At 38.4% G+C, this 18533-nt stretch overlaps 1 protein-coding gene across 1 annotated transcript in view; it reads right to left on the reverse strand.

Annotated features, from left to right (window-relative positions):
- Positions 1–1578: 1578 nt before the first annotated feature.
- ZNF407 (zinc finger protein 407) overlaps positions 1579–18533 on the reverse strand; it is a 333641-nt gene continuing 316686 nt past the window's right edge. Inside the window, exon 9 of the mRNA XM_017819557.1 lies at positions 1579–4144. Within this exon, the coding sequence (XP_017675046.1) occupies positions 2793–4144 (1352 nt within the window). The 3' untranslated portion in view covers positions 1579–2792. The remainder of the gene's footprint in view (positions 4145–18533) is intronic.

An 18533-nucleotide genomic window follows, 5' to 3' on the forward strand; every position in this document is an offset into this window, starting at 1 on the left:
ACACAAGTTCTACGATGCTCTGACAGTGGACGCTACCTGTGCCAAAGGGCTCCTGCAGCCTCAGAGCCTGCTCCCGGCCACACCATAGGCACCTCACCAGCACCACACATGGCCCTGGGGGGAGTCATGTCCTTTTCAGATGCTGCTCTATTCTGAGTGCCTCCCCCCAGCTTCCTAATCTTCCCTGCTCTCCAGGGCAGAGGGCAGAGGAACACTGGGAAGATCCATAGAGCAACCCAGCTCATCTCCTCCCAGTTTATGATATGGGACAATGCCAGGAGCTCTGGCATGGGAGGGAGACAAATGTCAGTGATGCAATTCCTAGGCCCTAGAAGAGATCTGCCATAGCCTCAACTTTTGGTGTATGGCAGAGAGAGTTTTAGTATGGGGTTGAGACAGTGCGTGGAGTCCTTAAGCAGGCTGACAGTACAGGAAAGAATGTCACCCTTGATTTCTAATGTTACATTTGTAGGGAGCTAATAAGTTAACTTTAAAGTGCACATTAAAAAGAAGGGGAAAAAAAAACCCTAGGAAAATATTAGCTCTCCTGATCAGGCTGCACTCAGAGAGAAGTATCGTTAACCTGAGCTCCCAGGTAATTACAGCACACGGTAGGTTAGTGAATCCTTTCCAATGCTCCCAAGAACAGGAACACCTACCACTGGGGTTTTTTTTTATGCAAAGGTCTGCTCTTTTCATTGTGCATACAATGTGATTGCTGGTTTGACACTGCAGGCTACACTGGTTTTATGAAGGATTAAATGCCACCTGAGACATATTTATCCTAAATAAATCACAAATGGTAAACTGCAGCATGTCAGTGTCAACATCCTGTACTGCAGCAGAAAGGTTAGCCATACAGGACTAAGCACAGCGAAGAATTAGCATCCAAGCTGCAAGACCACAGGGCTACAGTTAACAGGAGAAATGATCAAGAAGAAATATTTCCACTGAAAAACATTCAGTTTTTTGAACATCTGTGAGAGTCTTGCAGAGGGCCATCATTTTGTAAAGGTCACCTTTTTCCTGATAACAAACGGGAGTTGATCCTGTCACTGTTTGCTGAAGACAGTATTTAAGAGTAAGTGAACAGCCTGTCACTTTTAAGAAAGATGAGCAAGTCAAACTCGGCTAATTATGAATCTTGATGTCTAACTTGAAATTTACTTTTTTGGGGGGTTGACAAAGACACAACCTCAATTCTTGGAAAATAATAAAATTTAAAAAATAATAATAATAAGAGATAAAAAGACAGAAGGATCTTATAGCCCCAGAATGAGGCGCCTTTTCTCAGCAGCCCTATTAGAAAATACATTTTTAAACAGTTGCTTCAGGAAGGAACTACTGTTTTACCTTACCCCAACTTTCTTATAGTTGATAATTTTAAGATATTAAACATGATACGAAACCCAGTTGTCTCTAGAGTCAGCATGGCTTATACCCTAAACACTTATACAATTATATTAAGCATGCATGAGGCACACTTCAGAAATTAGATTCTTTTATCTTTATCTATCTAGTGAGCTAGAGGAGAGAAAAGAGAAAAGAGAAAATACACAGACACAACAGATAGCGTTTGTTTGCTCCTGCTGAATGCCAGTTCTGTTTATTGTTTCATATTAAAAATCATGATGCTTCATTTTAATGCTAACATTTTATTTGAAAGACAAAACAAATAATCCCCAAACCTTGCCAGTTTATATTTTACAATTTTTCTAAAGAAACAAAACCAGTTTTATCATGAAACAAATATTTTCAACACGAACTTGAATTGAACAATTGCAGTATATCCACAAGTAAATAACTGACATTCTGGACGAAGCAAGAAATACAAGGTCACCTTTCCCCCCCTACTTGTTAATGTCAATGTCAGAATTTTCTCTAAAAATCCCCATAACATTTCGGAAGTAGCTCACCAAATGAACTGCAAAATGGTATTTATATGAAGCACTATTTATAAGAAAAGCAAAACACTGAAAGTGACAATATTTTTTTCAAAAAATGCACATTTCTTATGTAGGACTCTCATCTAAAATTAAGTGGAAGTTACAGGCATCGAGTTCTTCTTCCCGAATATGTATAACCAAGGATTTTCTGACGTGCAGCTTTTTTGAGCTCTTCTTTAGGGAAAGTCTTATGTGATACCATGAAAGAGTAAACTACTATGAAAAGTTTCATTTTAGATGCAAAAAGTCCTTATTTTGACAACATATTTTTAGCCAAGGATGCATTAAAGTAAGATTTTAGAAAACAAAATGTCACCTGCTTTTCTTTAAAATGAAGAAGGGCACTGATTACTTTATGTAAGCTTACCTGTTCGCCTTGTTATTGTGGGGTTTGTATTTTTTGCATATTTATCTGTTCACAAAATGTACATATAAGTGCAATTATTTTACTCCTGTGATTATGTTACACAAAAATGACAGAAGGCAGGGAATTACCCTGAGATAAAACAACATTAAAAAAAAAATCAACAAAGAAAACAGTGAACAGAACAATTCCTACTTTGGGACAGGGGCCTATTATCCTGTTATCCTTTTATCCTAATATGCTTGTTTTATAATAATCCCATATAATAATTCTTAGAGCTATTGTAACAAAATTGTACTATCCTTTTCAGTGAACTCCTCCTATTAGCCGATCTTCACTTCCTGAAGAGTGCATATTTGTTACCTGGCTAGGAGGACATTCTACTGAGAAGGCTTTACAGAAAACATTCCAGGAATACAGTGCCTCCATGATTCTGGTAATATCCAGCTTTGCCCTGAATCCAGCCTATGAGGTGAAGCTCTTCATGCTTCCTGTACTTTGTTATAATCTCTCTGGCCTTGAATTACCTGTGAGCCACCCTCTGTATAAATGACCATGCTTGCCAACTGTTCTCTTGCTCTATCAGGGGTTACAGCTTCTGCTTTTAGAGCAGTACCAGCCTGCAAAATGTCTTGAGACCCAGTTGTCTCTATCACAGCATGTGAGTACACACCAGGCTCATCCTGCATGTCTGGTGGCAATTCTGTGACGATGTAGTGGGTTGCACCTTCAGAGAAGTCACCATCAGAGCCCTGAGACATGGCTTGAGCTAATTCTTCACTGACAATAATCTGTGATATTTGCCCATCCGACTCAACTAAATCCATGTGTTCACTTTGGACACTGAGTGTGTGGCTACCAGCTTCCTGCATAATTATCTGAGAGCCTTCTCCAGCTACCATATGCACAGTCCCTTCCTCATTTACGATGACCTGAGTGACACCTTCTTTCATCAGCTGGTCGGCTGCAGCTGTATCACACACAGCAAACTGTAATACTCCTTGGACCATATTCTTGAAGGCAGCCTGAGCTCTCTCCTGAGATGCAATTATAGCCGATGGGTGCATGACCCGTGTCACTACTTCCATAGGTTTGGTATCTTCCTGAGTCTCCTGAACTTTGTGGAACATTTGTATTTCTTGTCCCTCTGCATCACTGGGAACGCTGGGCATCTCAGGGTTTGGCATTTGCAAGAAATCTTTGTGACTAGACCTGCTTCTGTCAAGGAGTCCAGATTTGTTTTCTGTTTCACCCAGCTCTGTTACAGCACAAAGCAGGGCATCTAATGCTGAGGAGGATTCTGGAGGATTGACTGTAGCTTCAGAAGCATCTAAAACTTCTTGTTGCATTATCTGCTGCAGTACAGTACTACTGGAGTCAGGAACCGCATCTATTTGAACGGCCTCCTCCATATCAGCTCCTGTTCCTTCCACCACTACCACCTGTGTTGCACCATCTGCTAACTGCTCGGTAAGTATCTGCCCTGGAACCACACTACTCACGTGGGAGCCGTTTTGGTTTGTAGCTATGACTTGCCCATCCTCTGTGATATGGACCACCCTGGCCATCTGACCAGCCATTGCTAATGTCTGAAGGGTAGCCACTGCTGTTTCTTCCACAGAGGCATCAATGGCAAAGTCACTGTCATATCCTTGAATAATAATAAATTGCTGAACTTCCTCAGGTGACTGTGGCTGTCTTCTATTGCCCCGAAAGACCTTCTCCTTAACTGGAGAAACCTCTCCCAGTGCTGCTGCGGTAAAAGGACTTGCAGTTTCCACAAAGGTTGCTCCTTGCCCCTTAAGTCGGCACTCATAGGACTTGGACACAATGCCTACAAGATAAAATATGCTGTTAACATGGTATCATGGCAAATATCAGTTCATTACTTTAACAAATTGTAGCTCGAATGGAAAAAAATTCCTTGACGATTTTCAGATTTCACTGGTAGAAAACACAGGTAAAATGAGCAAATGAACAAAGCCAATTTGCATGTTTTCCAAATAAAATATTTACAGGTTGAAATAATTGCTGAGTTTAACCATTCTTCAGCTTATTAACAATTTAAATGTGTTTTTTAAAATATCCTATATAAAAAAGCCCAAGTAAATACAGTATGCAGTTAAAAGCCATTAACACATCTTTTACAGAAGATCCTATTGGTGATATTTCAGTACTTCAGTAATGAATTTTAGGATCGTATATTACATTAAACGTATCTGGGTTTGAAAAACTGTGGCTGATCATCTCAATACCCCGCTTTTGTTGGCGAGGTAATTGCCATGCTGTCATTTTGATGCCATTGTTTTCTCCTTCATTTCCTACCGAGAATCATCTCCAGCACCCCTGACTGACTCAGTCACTAGCCTAGTTACCTGGAGAAAAGACCCAGTAGCTTTCTTTCCCTAAGCAGGATATTCTATATAATATTATCCAGAGAAACCTCGATTATGCTTCCTAATTATTTCTACATGAAATCAATTAACAAATTATAATACATGTAACCTCCATATTCCAACTGCTTGCTCTGTCACTTGGTCTGGTTTTGTGTCATTGAAGGTTTCCTTCTCAGTTCTCATCGCTAACAAGCTTCAGGAAGGCAAATGGTGCCCACAGCTGCACAAAGTCAAGCCCACCATTCTCAGAACATGGCCTTACGTGTTTTTGGGAAGACGTAACTGAGAGCTGTGACCACCAGCTTAGTGGATTTCCTTGGAAGGACAGCTCTAGCACTCACTGTCTTCCCATGGCAGTGCCACTCGGAAGCATCCATGGAGCTACTGCATGTACTGGGAAGTAAGCTTTGGGCCACAACCAAGGCACACAGAGAAAAAAGTGGGTCCTGGACACTGGGAATGAGGTGAGAGTCTAATGCCAGACAGGCCTTGGGAAGGCTGACTAAGTCCATGATGCTCAGACTACTCACACCCACGCTCCAGTTCAAATTCACCTACACAAAACTGAAATCACATCTCTGGAATAACAGGTGTAGCATCTTATCACTAACACAAATAGCTATGCCATTGCTTGCTTAGGATAAAACAGACAAGGAAAAAACCCTGACTTTTACAATCAAATTTCAGTCTAGAACTGTACTGTCCAAACCACTTCTAGTGAACGCTGTACTCCGTTGACATCAAGAGACTAAGAAAATTATACTAAAGCTGGTCTAACTGCTTTCACCCAAAGCATAGAGCTGTCAGGCCCTGATCACATAGAGGAATAAATGGGCTCTAAAAACCAGACTAATTTGCTCAAAGGTAAGTTCTCATTTAGAAGCTGTGTTACTCCAAGACTGAGTAGTTGGCACCTTGCAGCCTCTAGCAACTTGATACGCTAAGGCACATATCAAGCTAATATTCCAAAGTAACATCAATGCTTAGAATACTGAGCTCTTATATTGGTATCTATCTATCTAATCTATCTATCTATCATCTATCTATCTATCCATCCATCCAACCATCCTTTCTTCTATTATCACTCTTTTAGTGGAGAACTGTACTGTAAAGCACATAAGTAATTTTGTCAAGCTGAAAGGTTGCAAATCACCTTCTCAAGTCTAAACTGATGTTATACAACTTTCTTCATCTTGGTTTTCAAGGCAGGTTATCTTTGGAAAAGAAAATTAACAATTTAAACTATTAGAGTGTTTCCAGGTGATGCTGTATGATAAATTTGGCACATGCAATTGAAGTACATTTTGTCAGGTATAAGCAAAAAGGAAGTTTACTGTGGACTGACTGGTTCTTATCCCCACTTTTCCTGTGCTCTCTGTAGGCACTGACATTCACAAGACCCCCCAAAGAGCAGAAAAATAGGAAAGGGAAATCAACATAAAATGACAATTGTCTTAGTTCCTCCACATTTTATAATAGAGTAGAAGTAATTAATTCTCTCAGGAATCTTGCTTTGTTGACATGATAAAAGAGGAGTCTGGCAGTGATGTGGCACAAAATCAAAATAACTCTACAAATCATGCATTTTCCACTGGATTTCAAAATCAAAATAACTCTACGATCATAATTTTCACACACACACACAGTAAAATCATGACATCTTTCCCCTAAGATCATGGTAATTTATGTACGGGACACAGCATCCCTGTGTTGAGGAGAAACTCTGGTCTGGGGAAGGGAAAGAAAAAGGGAATTCATCCTGTTTTCACCTCCTCAAATAAATGCTGTGCCTGCAAATCTATGCAACTCCAGTCTTTACTGTGCAATTGAATGGGAAGTCTCCTGGGTGAAGAGCTATCCGGTGAATCCCTCGCAGCACTGATAATTATGCCATTCTGACTGCTTACTTAATCTATTTGAATCCAGAGGTGAGTTAAGCCACTTCCCGACCATTAAAGTAAACTACATGGGTAAATACTGCTGTCACTAAGGGGTGTGATGAAGCTTAACTACACCAACATCTTAACCTCAGCTCAGTGCAACCCCAGCTATTCCATCACAGTTCATAAATGCGATTGCAGGTCCATCTTTTGATTCAGCAATTTAATAACTTCGAGTGCTGTCAGTACTGCTTTGAAAAATGGCTCCTATAAAATGTAACAGCCTCAATCAGATTGTAAAAGATTCACCCACTGAAGATTCTTCCATTTCAACTATAATGAATTAATGTTGAGCTGTGTAGAAGTTCAAGTGTCATTTAAACTAATGTGAATCTACTGTAACTTTAAATTTTAACTGGACTATGACCAAGAATTTACTGGGAACATCAACTTCAATTTTAGTCATTTTTCATGGTAAATATGAATTGCAGATTTTACTGGTTTTCTTCTGTTTTAACAGTGTAAAGCCAAGTTGGGCAGATATTTAGAAAACAACATATTTTTAGGCTTAGCCGCCATTTTTATAATGAAGCTCTGCTATCCAACACAACATTTGCAGGAATTTTTATGTATTTAAGGAACACGTCACATTATTGGACTGTATGTAGCAACAATCATGTTGTTCCAGTAAATTCAGCCTGCTTCTCACCCCCTCTTAAAAGTGGGTAAAGAGAAGGGGTAAGTGTTGGCTGACACGGCAAACATAAGCTGGAATACAAGCCCACATTAATATTAGGAAAAGTGGACTTGTTGCTGATTGCATGTCATGGCAAATTAAAAAGATACACAAACAGGCATTAAAATGACAAAATATAATGATACGAGAGCTCATATTCAGACAATTTGTAAGGAGGTGTTTCATATCTAGGGGTGCAATGATCACAGAATTGGTTTCTTTCCAAGAAGTCTGTCATTTCAGCAGAGCCATTATTTATCAGTTGGAGTCCTGAGCGACTGTTAGTTTTTTATTTGAAAATGTCAGGAAATTTTAGACATGAAATCCATATTTGCAGGTTATTTTAATTCTCTGAGACCACAAACTCCTGAAATAGGGCTAAAAGAAATGCTTTGATGTTTAATGTGCTTCTGGGAAACTACAAATAGGGCTTAGTACCTTTTTCCCCTCTTTCTTACTCAATACCTGACTTCCTTTTGTGTGTCTGTTTTATTCTTTTGTTACTGTCATCATTTGTTCCCCACAGAATAAATACCTTATTCTTTTGTTAAGCTTACATTTAATTAAAATGTACAGGATTTGTGCAGTAAACTCGAATGAAACAAATAAAACAAGGGCCCCCTCTCTTGAAGGCATACGTTGTGAATGAAAAATGTCATTACAGACTAAAAAATTTTGCAGTAAACAGGGCCTACAGAGAGAAGTTTCCCCCGTAATGACATCCATAAAATACACAAATGGCACTTTTAGTACCATCCTGAATATGGCATTTTCTGTGCTCTACACACAATCTAAATGGTTTGATCATAGAGCATAATACTCCATTGGGTTTATAGAACAATCAATGTTCCATAAAATGATGTATTTATCCAATAGTAGGCTCAGCAGTTACTGGTGTATGACATTGTAGGACACTGGCTTTGTACTGTTCAGCAGCACACATGCTGGCTGTAAAACTTATCTAACACTACTTCAACAACTTCATCTCATCTGTGTCAAGTAATTTGTTGAAGCCTCAGCTTGGTTTAAAAAAACTTGTAATAAAAATTCATAGAATTTTCAGGAGAATGAAAGCTGATGACAATAGAAAGGTCACATTGTGGCGCCACTCATGGGGTCGGGGGTCAGCCGCAGTTCTAAAACAGAAAGTAGATTTCATGCATCGTGTAGCAGATAAAGATGGCATTAAGGAGACTTGTCTCAGAAAGGAACGCGTAATGCGTTAGGAAGGTCTGGGCTAATATTATATGTAAAGCACCACTTTGCTCTCAGCCAGCAGTCTCTTTAGAATTCTAATCCTTCCCCAAAACTTGTAGCAAGTGGTTGTGTGTGGTGAGGCTGGGCTGAGGACATCCTTCACAAGGTGCACTTTAGGACAAAGCAGTAAGTCATAAATGAAATAATCTATTATGACGACGGAAATGATCTGCATTTACACAGCAAGCTTAAAACAGCTATTTTTCCTTTTCTGTAGAAGTTCTAGGAGGCCTGATTTATAGCCTCCTATTCATACTTTGGTGATGAGGTATGTTATTTAATGACACAAACAAATATTTTGTATCTATTAAAATGCAATGAATATTAAATAACATGAATGCAAGAAAATTTCTTTCAATTAAATACAATCTTTAAGAAATTTAAAAGATACAAAAAATTCAACTTATGTCTAGAATCACTTGAATGAGCAACTGATTTTCTTATTTTAAAAGCTATTGTCTACATGGCAGCACAATATTTTGAATGGTACGGTAAGTCCACCATTCAAATTTGTAAGGTAATAACTTACGCCTTCATCAAGCTACAAGTTTCTCCTCTTTTTCCTTTCAATTAAATTTTTTGTTATGATCTTTACTTCAATTAATTAAGTGCAGTCTAAGAACTGTGGCATAATGTCATAACTTTGGGATTACCTGGATTTTTGGAGGCCATAATAATAAGATGCATTTTTCAGACCTCTGTTCCTTGGCCATAGTAAAAACTATTCTTTATCATTTGTAAGGCTTTTATGTGAAAGCAATGCATGGGCCAGCATTTTTTAAACCAGCTAGTTAAGCTACTAAATAAGAGGTTGTAAAGGCTCATTCATGTCTTCTGTTGAAGGAAAGAAAATACGATGGGTCAAACTGAGAAGTGAAATCAATCAGCAACCCAAAATGGCCCTTGTTACAACTATTATGTCCACAAAGGCAGCAAATATTTGCAAAGCAGTACAAATAACTATACCTATAGGAGACTTAACCATCTCCCTAAGAGGCATAAAAAAAAAAAAATCCACCACTGACACAAAGTACATAAATCTCAAAAGATACCAATCCAGCAAGGCTTTTGTTTCTTTCAATATATTATTATTGTAAAAAGAAAATTAAACAAGAAAAATCCCCCCACTTCCCAGACAATGTTCATAGTTCATTTTATACTTAAAAATACAGTAATGTCATGTTTCAACGCTGAAACTCAAAACATCCTTAGTTTCTAGCTTTGTCCTTAACCACTCAATCATGTTTGGAAACTTCAAGGTCTTCTAAGAACTGCTTGAATAAAGGATCAAGTTTTAACGTTCCAGGTATTTTAAAAAGCAGCAGATATCCTTTAGGTTTCTTAAAATGCAAAAGAAAGTACTTTTGTAATATTTTTTCTTTTGAAAAACAGACTGAAATTTCCTGCTTGCCATTTTTACCTTCCACACCTTACAGAACTATGATAACAGCTACAAAAAGACACAACAAAAAAACAACCACCAAAATAAACAGCCAAGCCATTCAGGTAGGGTGTTTAGGCAGTTTGTTTGGTTTCGTTTAGTTTCCCTCCAGTGTCCAATTAACCTTTGGGAAAAGGCATTCTCTGGAAAAAATTCAGTTTCTCTTTTCCTGCACTCAAGGTCAAAAATGAATACTATAGAGCCCAGTGTTACAGAAGCTATGCAAATGAAAAGTATACATACGAAAATTCCCACTGATGGTGGCAAACGTACAGTGTTAACGTGCAGAATCTACAACTGCCTAACCTGCACAGTAGCCAGTTTTCTCATCAACCTCTTTTTCTCTTTACCTGTTTGCCACCACGCCAGCTTCTCTTCTCAACTCTGACGTGTGAGCAAAAACCTCACTGTGGCATATACAGCAATTACCTACACAGGCAAGCAGCATCAGGAATGTATTTGGAGTGTTTCAGCTATCTCTTCCAGTGCATTTTAGCAGCTTGAGATGAGGAGAGCCAGCCTGGACATTTCTTGGCAGCCCGGCTTCAAAGCCTACTCTGGCCCTCCGTTTGGAACAACTGACATTGATGATACATGGATGCGCTCTTTCTGTTTTATCCCCCGCAGTGCATCTGTAAAGTGCATTTTTAGCACTTCTAAATCAGAATCCCAATTTCAAGGGGTTCTGGTTGTGCTTGGTAAAACCAGAGATTTCTGTTTCCTAGGCAGAGAGAACATACAGTATAATAAAAAAATAATATGAACACTTATATGTGTATTAGGGAAACTACAAATCAGGGGAAAAAAAACCCCAACAGCTCTGCTCATAAGGAAAATGATCTGGATTTCTGAAATAGGTCTAGTTCCAGACAGTAATGGCTTTGTCAAAAAAAAGAAAAAAAATCCTTTTTGTCATTATTATCTCAGCAAGAGTTTTTGTTTTTCAAGAATACATACATTTAGATCCTGGTCTTATAAACATTTATTTATCAAGAGTACTGCTTACTGCCATAGTTAGCCTCAATAGTCTCAAAGGGACTAAACATGGTAGCTTGCATTATGCATTGTGTTTGCATAATCAGGCCCTTGGGATTAACAATTCTGAAAATGGCTGGCCTTCCCCAATGTTAGATGTACATATATGCACTAAAGAGAACAGACACTTGTAAGAGACACCTAAAATAAAATATCATGTTATTAAACGATCAAGCAGAAATTATATTCTTCGGCATACCTATCAAATACGAGTATCACGATTCTCTGTATTTATCTATTCTGATTTATGCACCTTTTGAGTAAAAAGAAGCACCTGTTCTTTGCTCGAGGGCACATCTCAACCCATTTGAAAAGCACAGCAGTTTTTAGGGAGAATGCTTGGGAATAACTACAAGTTTCCCCAGTTCTTTTCGTTAGTTAAGACAGCAAAAACTACCATTTCAAATGTGATAGTCATATCTGTATTTCATTTAGAAACTCAACTACATTACAGTGTATATTCATATCTTTCCAGAGTAAATTATGAGAAATAACCATTTGTCTTCATTGTAGACACTTTTGCATGTATAGTAGAAAACAAACCTCTATTCAATAACTGCACAGAGGCACCATTAAAATCAAATTTACAGTAAACAGAACCTGCAGCTGGGGTAAAACACTAACTGTTAGTATTTTAATTATCAGCGAAGCTTTCGGAGGTCTAACATCTGCTCATAGCCAAATGACAGCAGCTGCTTCTGTACACTTAAAACAACATGAATTTCTTCTATAAATATTAAAATGAATTGTATGTTGTGTGTTCATTGTGGCTATATTCCTGGTAAGCTGTTTAAGTATATAGGGTATTTCGAACTTCTTTCTTGTGGCAAATTCATAAAGGGCTGACCTCCTCAAAAGAATGAGAGGCAAAGGCAGCAAAAATTCTTGAGTCTGTAAATTGAAAATGTTTAGAGACAGTACTAGAGGTCACCCTCTGCCAAGACGCTGCTAGTAAATGCTAAAAAAACATCAGCGATAAGTTCTGATCATTGTGCACTACAGGAACTTCAAGGACAGGACTGCTCAGCATGCAAAGTGTCAGGAGTCTATGGAATGGCTTATATCAAAAGCTAATGCTCATCTAATAAGTAAAGCAATTAATGCATTATCTTATCTTGGAAAAAAATGTTCTGTTTCAATATCCAAAGCATTGGAGGAGATGAGTATACTCTCTTTTGTGGACTTCATAAAAATCATACTGGAATGAGCCCTTATTTGTATGATTAGAAGCAATAAACTGTCGGGAAGAAGGAGCTATGCTGGGCCAATAGAAGATCAGCTCTTTTTGCTAGAGAGGGCAAGCTTCATAACTTAATTTTGCACCTTTTTATCTAGGCACTGACGTATAGTTGCTATCTTCCTTTTTGTCTCTCACCTGCTTGGGAATACAGTAAAAAAAATTGGAGGAGTGACACACATTTAGTCAAGAGATAAGAGTCTGGAAAAGTGAGAAGAAGAGAGCATTACAACCAGTTTCAAAAGAAAACAAGGTTTTGTTTTTTAGTTTTCACTTTACAGACTTTCAGTGGAGAAAGATCCTTTGCTTTTATAGCATCAAGTGTAACACCAGTGGCATATCATATTTATATACTTTTGCAATAGATCTGCACCTGGAAAGGATCACTATAATAATTTAGTCTGAGAGCTGCAGGTCATGCCAACCTGTGTTTTGAAAAAAAAACCCCAACATGATTAGATGCTTCAGCCTTACATGTGTAACCACAACAGAGGATCAGCCACCAGTGCAGCTGTATTTGGCACAGAGCATAAGATAAAGGTGAATTAATTGTCAAGGCAGTTCCCAAACTTCTGACATCAGATTTCCCACGCCAAAAGCCAGTCTCAGTGCCAGGGAAACAACATCTGAGGAGGAGGGAATAGGGCTAGTTATAGGTGGTACAGTTACAATGCACAGGCCTTCCCCCTTTGCTAGCCCCTTGCTTCTCCTGAGGCACTGACAGCATCAAGGCTTATCATGCCCAAAATGACAAGTGTTGAAATACATGCTGATTTTTCAGCTCAGAGTGTCACAGTAATGCTGGGATTACTTAGGAAGAGTGCAGCAGGGGTACATGCTGGTTCTGGGAGGTGGAATGGGAAACAGAGGCTAGAGAGATGGGTAACTCTTTTATACCACGTTCAAGGGTCGTGTTTGTGACAAAGTCCTCTTTTCATGATTCACCTCTGGTGAAGGATGGAAGCAGCATGTTTCCATAATATCTTCAAAGGAAGAGTTGCTCATATAATTGACCCTTCTGCTGTCAGAAATATATTTTCAGTGCTATTGATAGAGTAGCGGTGTCTTAAAATGCGGTGTCTTCCAGGTTTAGGGAGCACTAGGCAGTAAGTAGATCAGACAGAAGACACCAAAGCTGGTGCTTTCTGAGCCATTGCTAAGCATACCAATACTGGAGCTGCAAGATGGTCTGTGTGTCTGGGCTGCAAGGGAAGTGCAAAGTAAACTGTTGCACTGCAGCTCTACCAAAGTGCTCACTCAGAAGCTCCTTGCTCAAGTTGCTTCCACTTGGCTGCAAAGTCAGGTGTCCAAGAGCTGCATAATTTCCATACTATTCTGTTGACAAGTTGTTGGTTAGCTAGAGGTAGAAATCAACTGCTTTTAGATGGCATATGGAGCTAATATTAAATTGGAAGGAAGCAATAATATCAAAACAAAGAAAAAACAGATGTAACATAAGTAAATATGAAAATATGCAAGATTCAACTTGTGCTACTGCATGCTAGCACTTGTGGAGAAAGGAAATATGCAAAAATGATATTCAATGAGAAAGGAGTCCCTTGAGAACTGAAATGTTGAAGAAATTTGAAGAATGACAGTGTTCATCAGATTACATATGAGTTTATAAAATGTAAAACAGGAAAAGAAAACAGGCCAAAGCAATTTTTAATTGCACATGCTAAGGCACGTCCACTGCACATTGTTCTAGTATGGATACAACTTGACCTCTCTTGGGGAGAAATCTTGACTAAAGAATATTCCGAATACTGAAATAAGAACAACTAGAAGGCTAAGTTGAATGGAAATATTGCATTGCATATATTCTACCTACATAAACTGCAAATTTTGGAGAGACAAGAAAATTTTTGTCTCTATTGGATAAGAATAATCTGATTTTGATGAAAGACTAGAATATTCATGTCATACTGCAGGAAGATGGTTAGACATGGTGAGCAATGGAAAGCCAACTCAGCTACCTTGTCGACTTCCAGGTGCCAGGGTGATAAAGCTCCCAGATGGAATAAATAGAAGGTACAGTAGTTGAGAGTATGACTTAACCCAACTCATCTCCATTTATACTGCAAATCCATATTATCTCAGAACAGTTCAGTGAAATGTAGCATGAGATTCTGCAGTAACTATTTAGTTACATTTGTAAACAATTCTATTCTGAACTGAAGTTCACCCAAGACTGCGGCGCCTTAAGTCTTAAAAAGCCAAAGAATTTGCAATGACTGTCAATCATATGAAGCACGAATCCCAGTCAAATATGGACTAGTAAACAACCCCTGCAACCCTGTCAGGTCATTTATTAGCTCTTATTTTTTTCCTTCCTGAGACCCAATTTAGACTAGGAAAAGAGGGAATATTGTAAAATTAATTAGCAATCACATTTTTCTAAAATATTTTAAATGCCACTTAGCTCTTAATTCTGATAGCACTTTTTCAAAGATTTATTATCTATATCTGTCTCCAACTGAAGCCAAGTAATGCTTAAACCCATGATAACTAGACAATGCCAAGTAATTTAAAAATATCATGGTTCCTAGTATACTTGTCTGTAGCATGATGCACAGTGCAGTGAATGTACTCCTTATTCTGCTGTTATGTAGGACCTGGTACAGCATCATTAGTTTTAACATAAGTGGAGCCTAAATACATTTACTATTGCTGGAACTTAGTTCGCTTTTTTTTGTTACAGTAGGCAAAATTTCAGAGGAAGTCATGATCATTTCTGTGAAAGCAGTAAAGCTTGTGATATGTGACAAGACAGAGGCCAGGTAACACCCCCACCAAAAAACCCCACCCCAGAAGCCTGGAGCTGGATATCTGGAAGATCTGATTTTCAAAACCATTAAGAAACCAACAGCTCCTGGTGACACTTGGGTTAAAACATTCTTATTTAAGCTACCTTTCTTTTTTAATACTTTTTTTCCAGCTACCATAGTTTAGTGAACTAACAGTTTCCTAAATTCTGGCATGTGACAGACAAATTGCACAGGACTCATTGTGGTTTGTTATTTCAAATATGTGCAGATTAAGGAGCTTCAGAACAGCTCATGGCATCATAGGTTGAAACAGCTGCTACAAGTCTCAGGTCAGGCTTACTTACAGATTTTGTAGCTATAATTTTTCGTATGTGTTTCAGTGCTCCAAAACCCATTGAGGATCACCATTTATTTCAGTGTGTTTTAAGTACCCCTAAAACATAATTCAAGTACTACTACTGAAATAAAAAGACTCTAAGGCTATTTGAATTGTATTATTTTCTTTTGAAAAAAATATGCATATCAAAATGTACACAGACAGAGCAAAAATTATATCACTAAAAGAACGAGCTAAAAGAAGTCCAAAAATAACAGTTTTTTTTCCTTTCACGTTACTTTTTTTTTTAGGGTCTCTTTCACAATACAGTGAATTTTATGCAAGATTTTTATATCTCTGTGCCTAAAGCTGATTTCCTCAATGCAGAATTAGGAAGCTAAACAAAATTGGCCTGCTTTCCACTAGTGCTAGGCACAAGAATACGTAAGTGCAAACTGAACAGAACACATTTAAAATCTAATGGCATTTATCTACCCATGTGCTTCTAAAACTGTACCCCCTGAATTGCTCACAATTGGTAATATATTTATCACTAAATAACACCATAAAATGACAAAAGCCTTATTCTAACTTTTCAAGCAGAGAAGTGAAAAACAACAAGAAGTGTGTTGCCAGGGTCACGTAAGAATTCCCAGGTGTGCTGAGTTCCAGCTTAATGCCTTAATCACAGCATTATCATTTCTTAGGAGAGCCTATTGTCAACTCCAAGAGTTGAGGTACTCCATTTACCCACCGCAAAGCCCTAGCCACATCATTGCAATTTTCCTGATAATGCCCTGTCAATGAATCAACCCCATGCTCATGAGCAGAGAGGAGTTCAGTGTCCATGTATCCTGTAATGAGGAATGCCGGGCTGCAGTCTCTGCTGAGATTGTCATAGGTGTCCACTGATACCATCTGCAATTACAGAATTTTATGAGATGGAAACTGGTTCATTATGAGAAAGACTCAAGTCTACCAGCTCATTTCACAGATGTCAGATGGCAGACTTCCTGATCATTGCAATTCTTGCAAGTATATAAGAAAGGACCTGTAGTTAGACTTTTGAGAATTAAGCATATAGCTAATGCTAAGCATAGGCTTAAATGCTTTCCTGTGTTGGATCCTGAGTTAGCCCCAGTTTAAGCCATTCAAAATAGGGATACAGATTCCTTAATTTCAGCTTCACAAACTAGGACTGCTGGCCAAACCAGGACTGCTAGTTCCCAGAGGAAGGAAGACACAAACTTAGCTAAAAATCACTTTTGCCCTCAGCCAAATACATCTCTCTCAGACTGATTTCCGCCTGTTTCTAACCAAAAAAAAAGACTTCATGAACATGTTCAAAAGTATCAGCTGAATTCCATTTTGAGTTGTCATCAACTCAAATAAATGAATAAAGTCATTCCTTCTAGGAGGCTAAAGTACACTACGGATAACTATACATTTTTGTATTTTTTTATATGTATTATTTATATCTCTTTTTTTTTAGTTTTATAAAAAACTTCATTGATACATTTAAGAAGAATGTGTAGTGTGGAAAATGTTGTTGACAAACCTTTCTTCTTAGAGAGTAATGCTTCTTATACATACGCGCTATTGCACTCTCAAACAACGATATATTCATCTTCAAATCTATAATTATCACCTTAAACAAACACCTTATTTGCAGACAATTCAGTCTATTTAAGAACACGGGAATTAAAACTATTCTCTAGGCACTGAAAGAAACAGATTTCTTCTGCAGCTATCAAGAAACGAAGCACTATTTGCTGTAATATAGCTCCCTCCACTCCTTCCAAAAAGAGCCTGTTTCTGTTGGAGGTGAACCTTGCTGCATTTATTCATCCCCTTTTAAGAAAAGAACACAGAAAAATCCAAGCTAACAGAGTGTTTAGCAAGAGGACTTAAAATACTAAGTGCAGGCTATAGTGCTGCTCCAAGTTCTGATACTCTGAAGACCAATGGAAGGTGCTGACACCAATCTCTACCTCCTAAATATTAGGAACCTTGCTTATCTTAGAGATTTCCTTTCTCCTCATGCAACTACTTCAAGCGCCAGTGACAGACACGCTCAAACCATGGTCTCTGGCCTTTCATATGTTTCTTTCACAGACCAGTTTCCATAAGAAAGATATACTCCCACTTGGTCAATTTATCACAACCTCCTCGATCACTTCCCTCCCACATAAGCACTCAGTACCCCCTCTCCCTCATCACGAAAAAACAGAACAAAAGCCCACCAACCATACAAAAATTATATTGTAGATTTGTAGATTAATGGGTTGATTCTGGCATCTCAATTCAAATGGATTTACAACCATTGTGCTTAGCCCTGTGTGATTTCAAATAGAATTACTTCTGATGAATTTGAATGCAAATTCACAAAGCATTAAAACAAACCATGTTTAAACTCGTTGGTTCATCTGATGCAAATATTGTGCATTAAGCAGGGAACACCCATTTATGAAAATAATGAAAACTGACACCAATATAATAAAATCATTACAGGTTTATGGATTCTGGGACTTAAACAAGCCGTACCCTTGCTTCTCCTAACTCATTAAATGCTTCTTTGCAGTTCACGTTTGATCTGCAATTCAAAAATAAATTAGTTTAGTCTTTAAGCCCAGAACCTTGGAAAATTGCTAGGAGGTTCTACCTCGGATTTGTCTGGGAAAAAGGACCAGGTAAAGCGAGGAAATTGTGGGGGCAGGGAAGCTAGCAGTGCAACTGAGAACTGACAACACAGGAGAGGGAGAAGTCGGATAAATCGAGGTTTGCAGACTCTACCGGCAAGCATTCATAAAGCTGCCGCCTGAATAGCATTGTGTGGAACAAAAGGCAAGGATGATCATATTGGGCACTTTTGTTTTATAAAGCTGGCACAGATGGGCCTGTCACAACATGTGCTTCATTTTTACGAAACCTCAGCCACCTTCACTCTGCATCACATTTGTAGACAGGGAGTCTCAGTGCAGAAGGGCAAAGGATTGCCCATTATTTCTGGGATGCAACCATGTCCCAACTGATAAGTAGATCTCTAAAGATGTATGTAAACAGTATATATAGTGTGGGTTTTTCATTAATCCCCCTTGTCTAGTTATCATGAACACGTTTTCATTTTCAGTTAGATGACAACAGCCTTAGCTCAATA

Source organism: Lepidothrix coronata, unplaced genomic scaffold, assembly GCF_001604755.1.
Source record: "Lepidothrix coronata isolate B3197 unplaced genomic scaffold, Lepidothrix_coronata-1.0 Scaffold75, whole genome shotgun sequence".
NCBI lineage: Eukaryota > Metazoa > Chordata > Aves > Passeriformes > Pipridae > Lepidothrix > Lepidothrix coronata.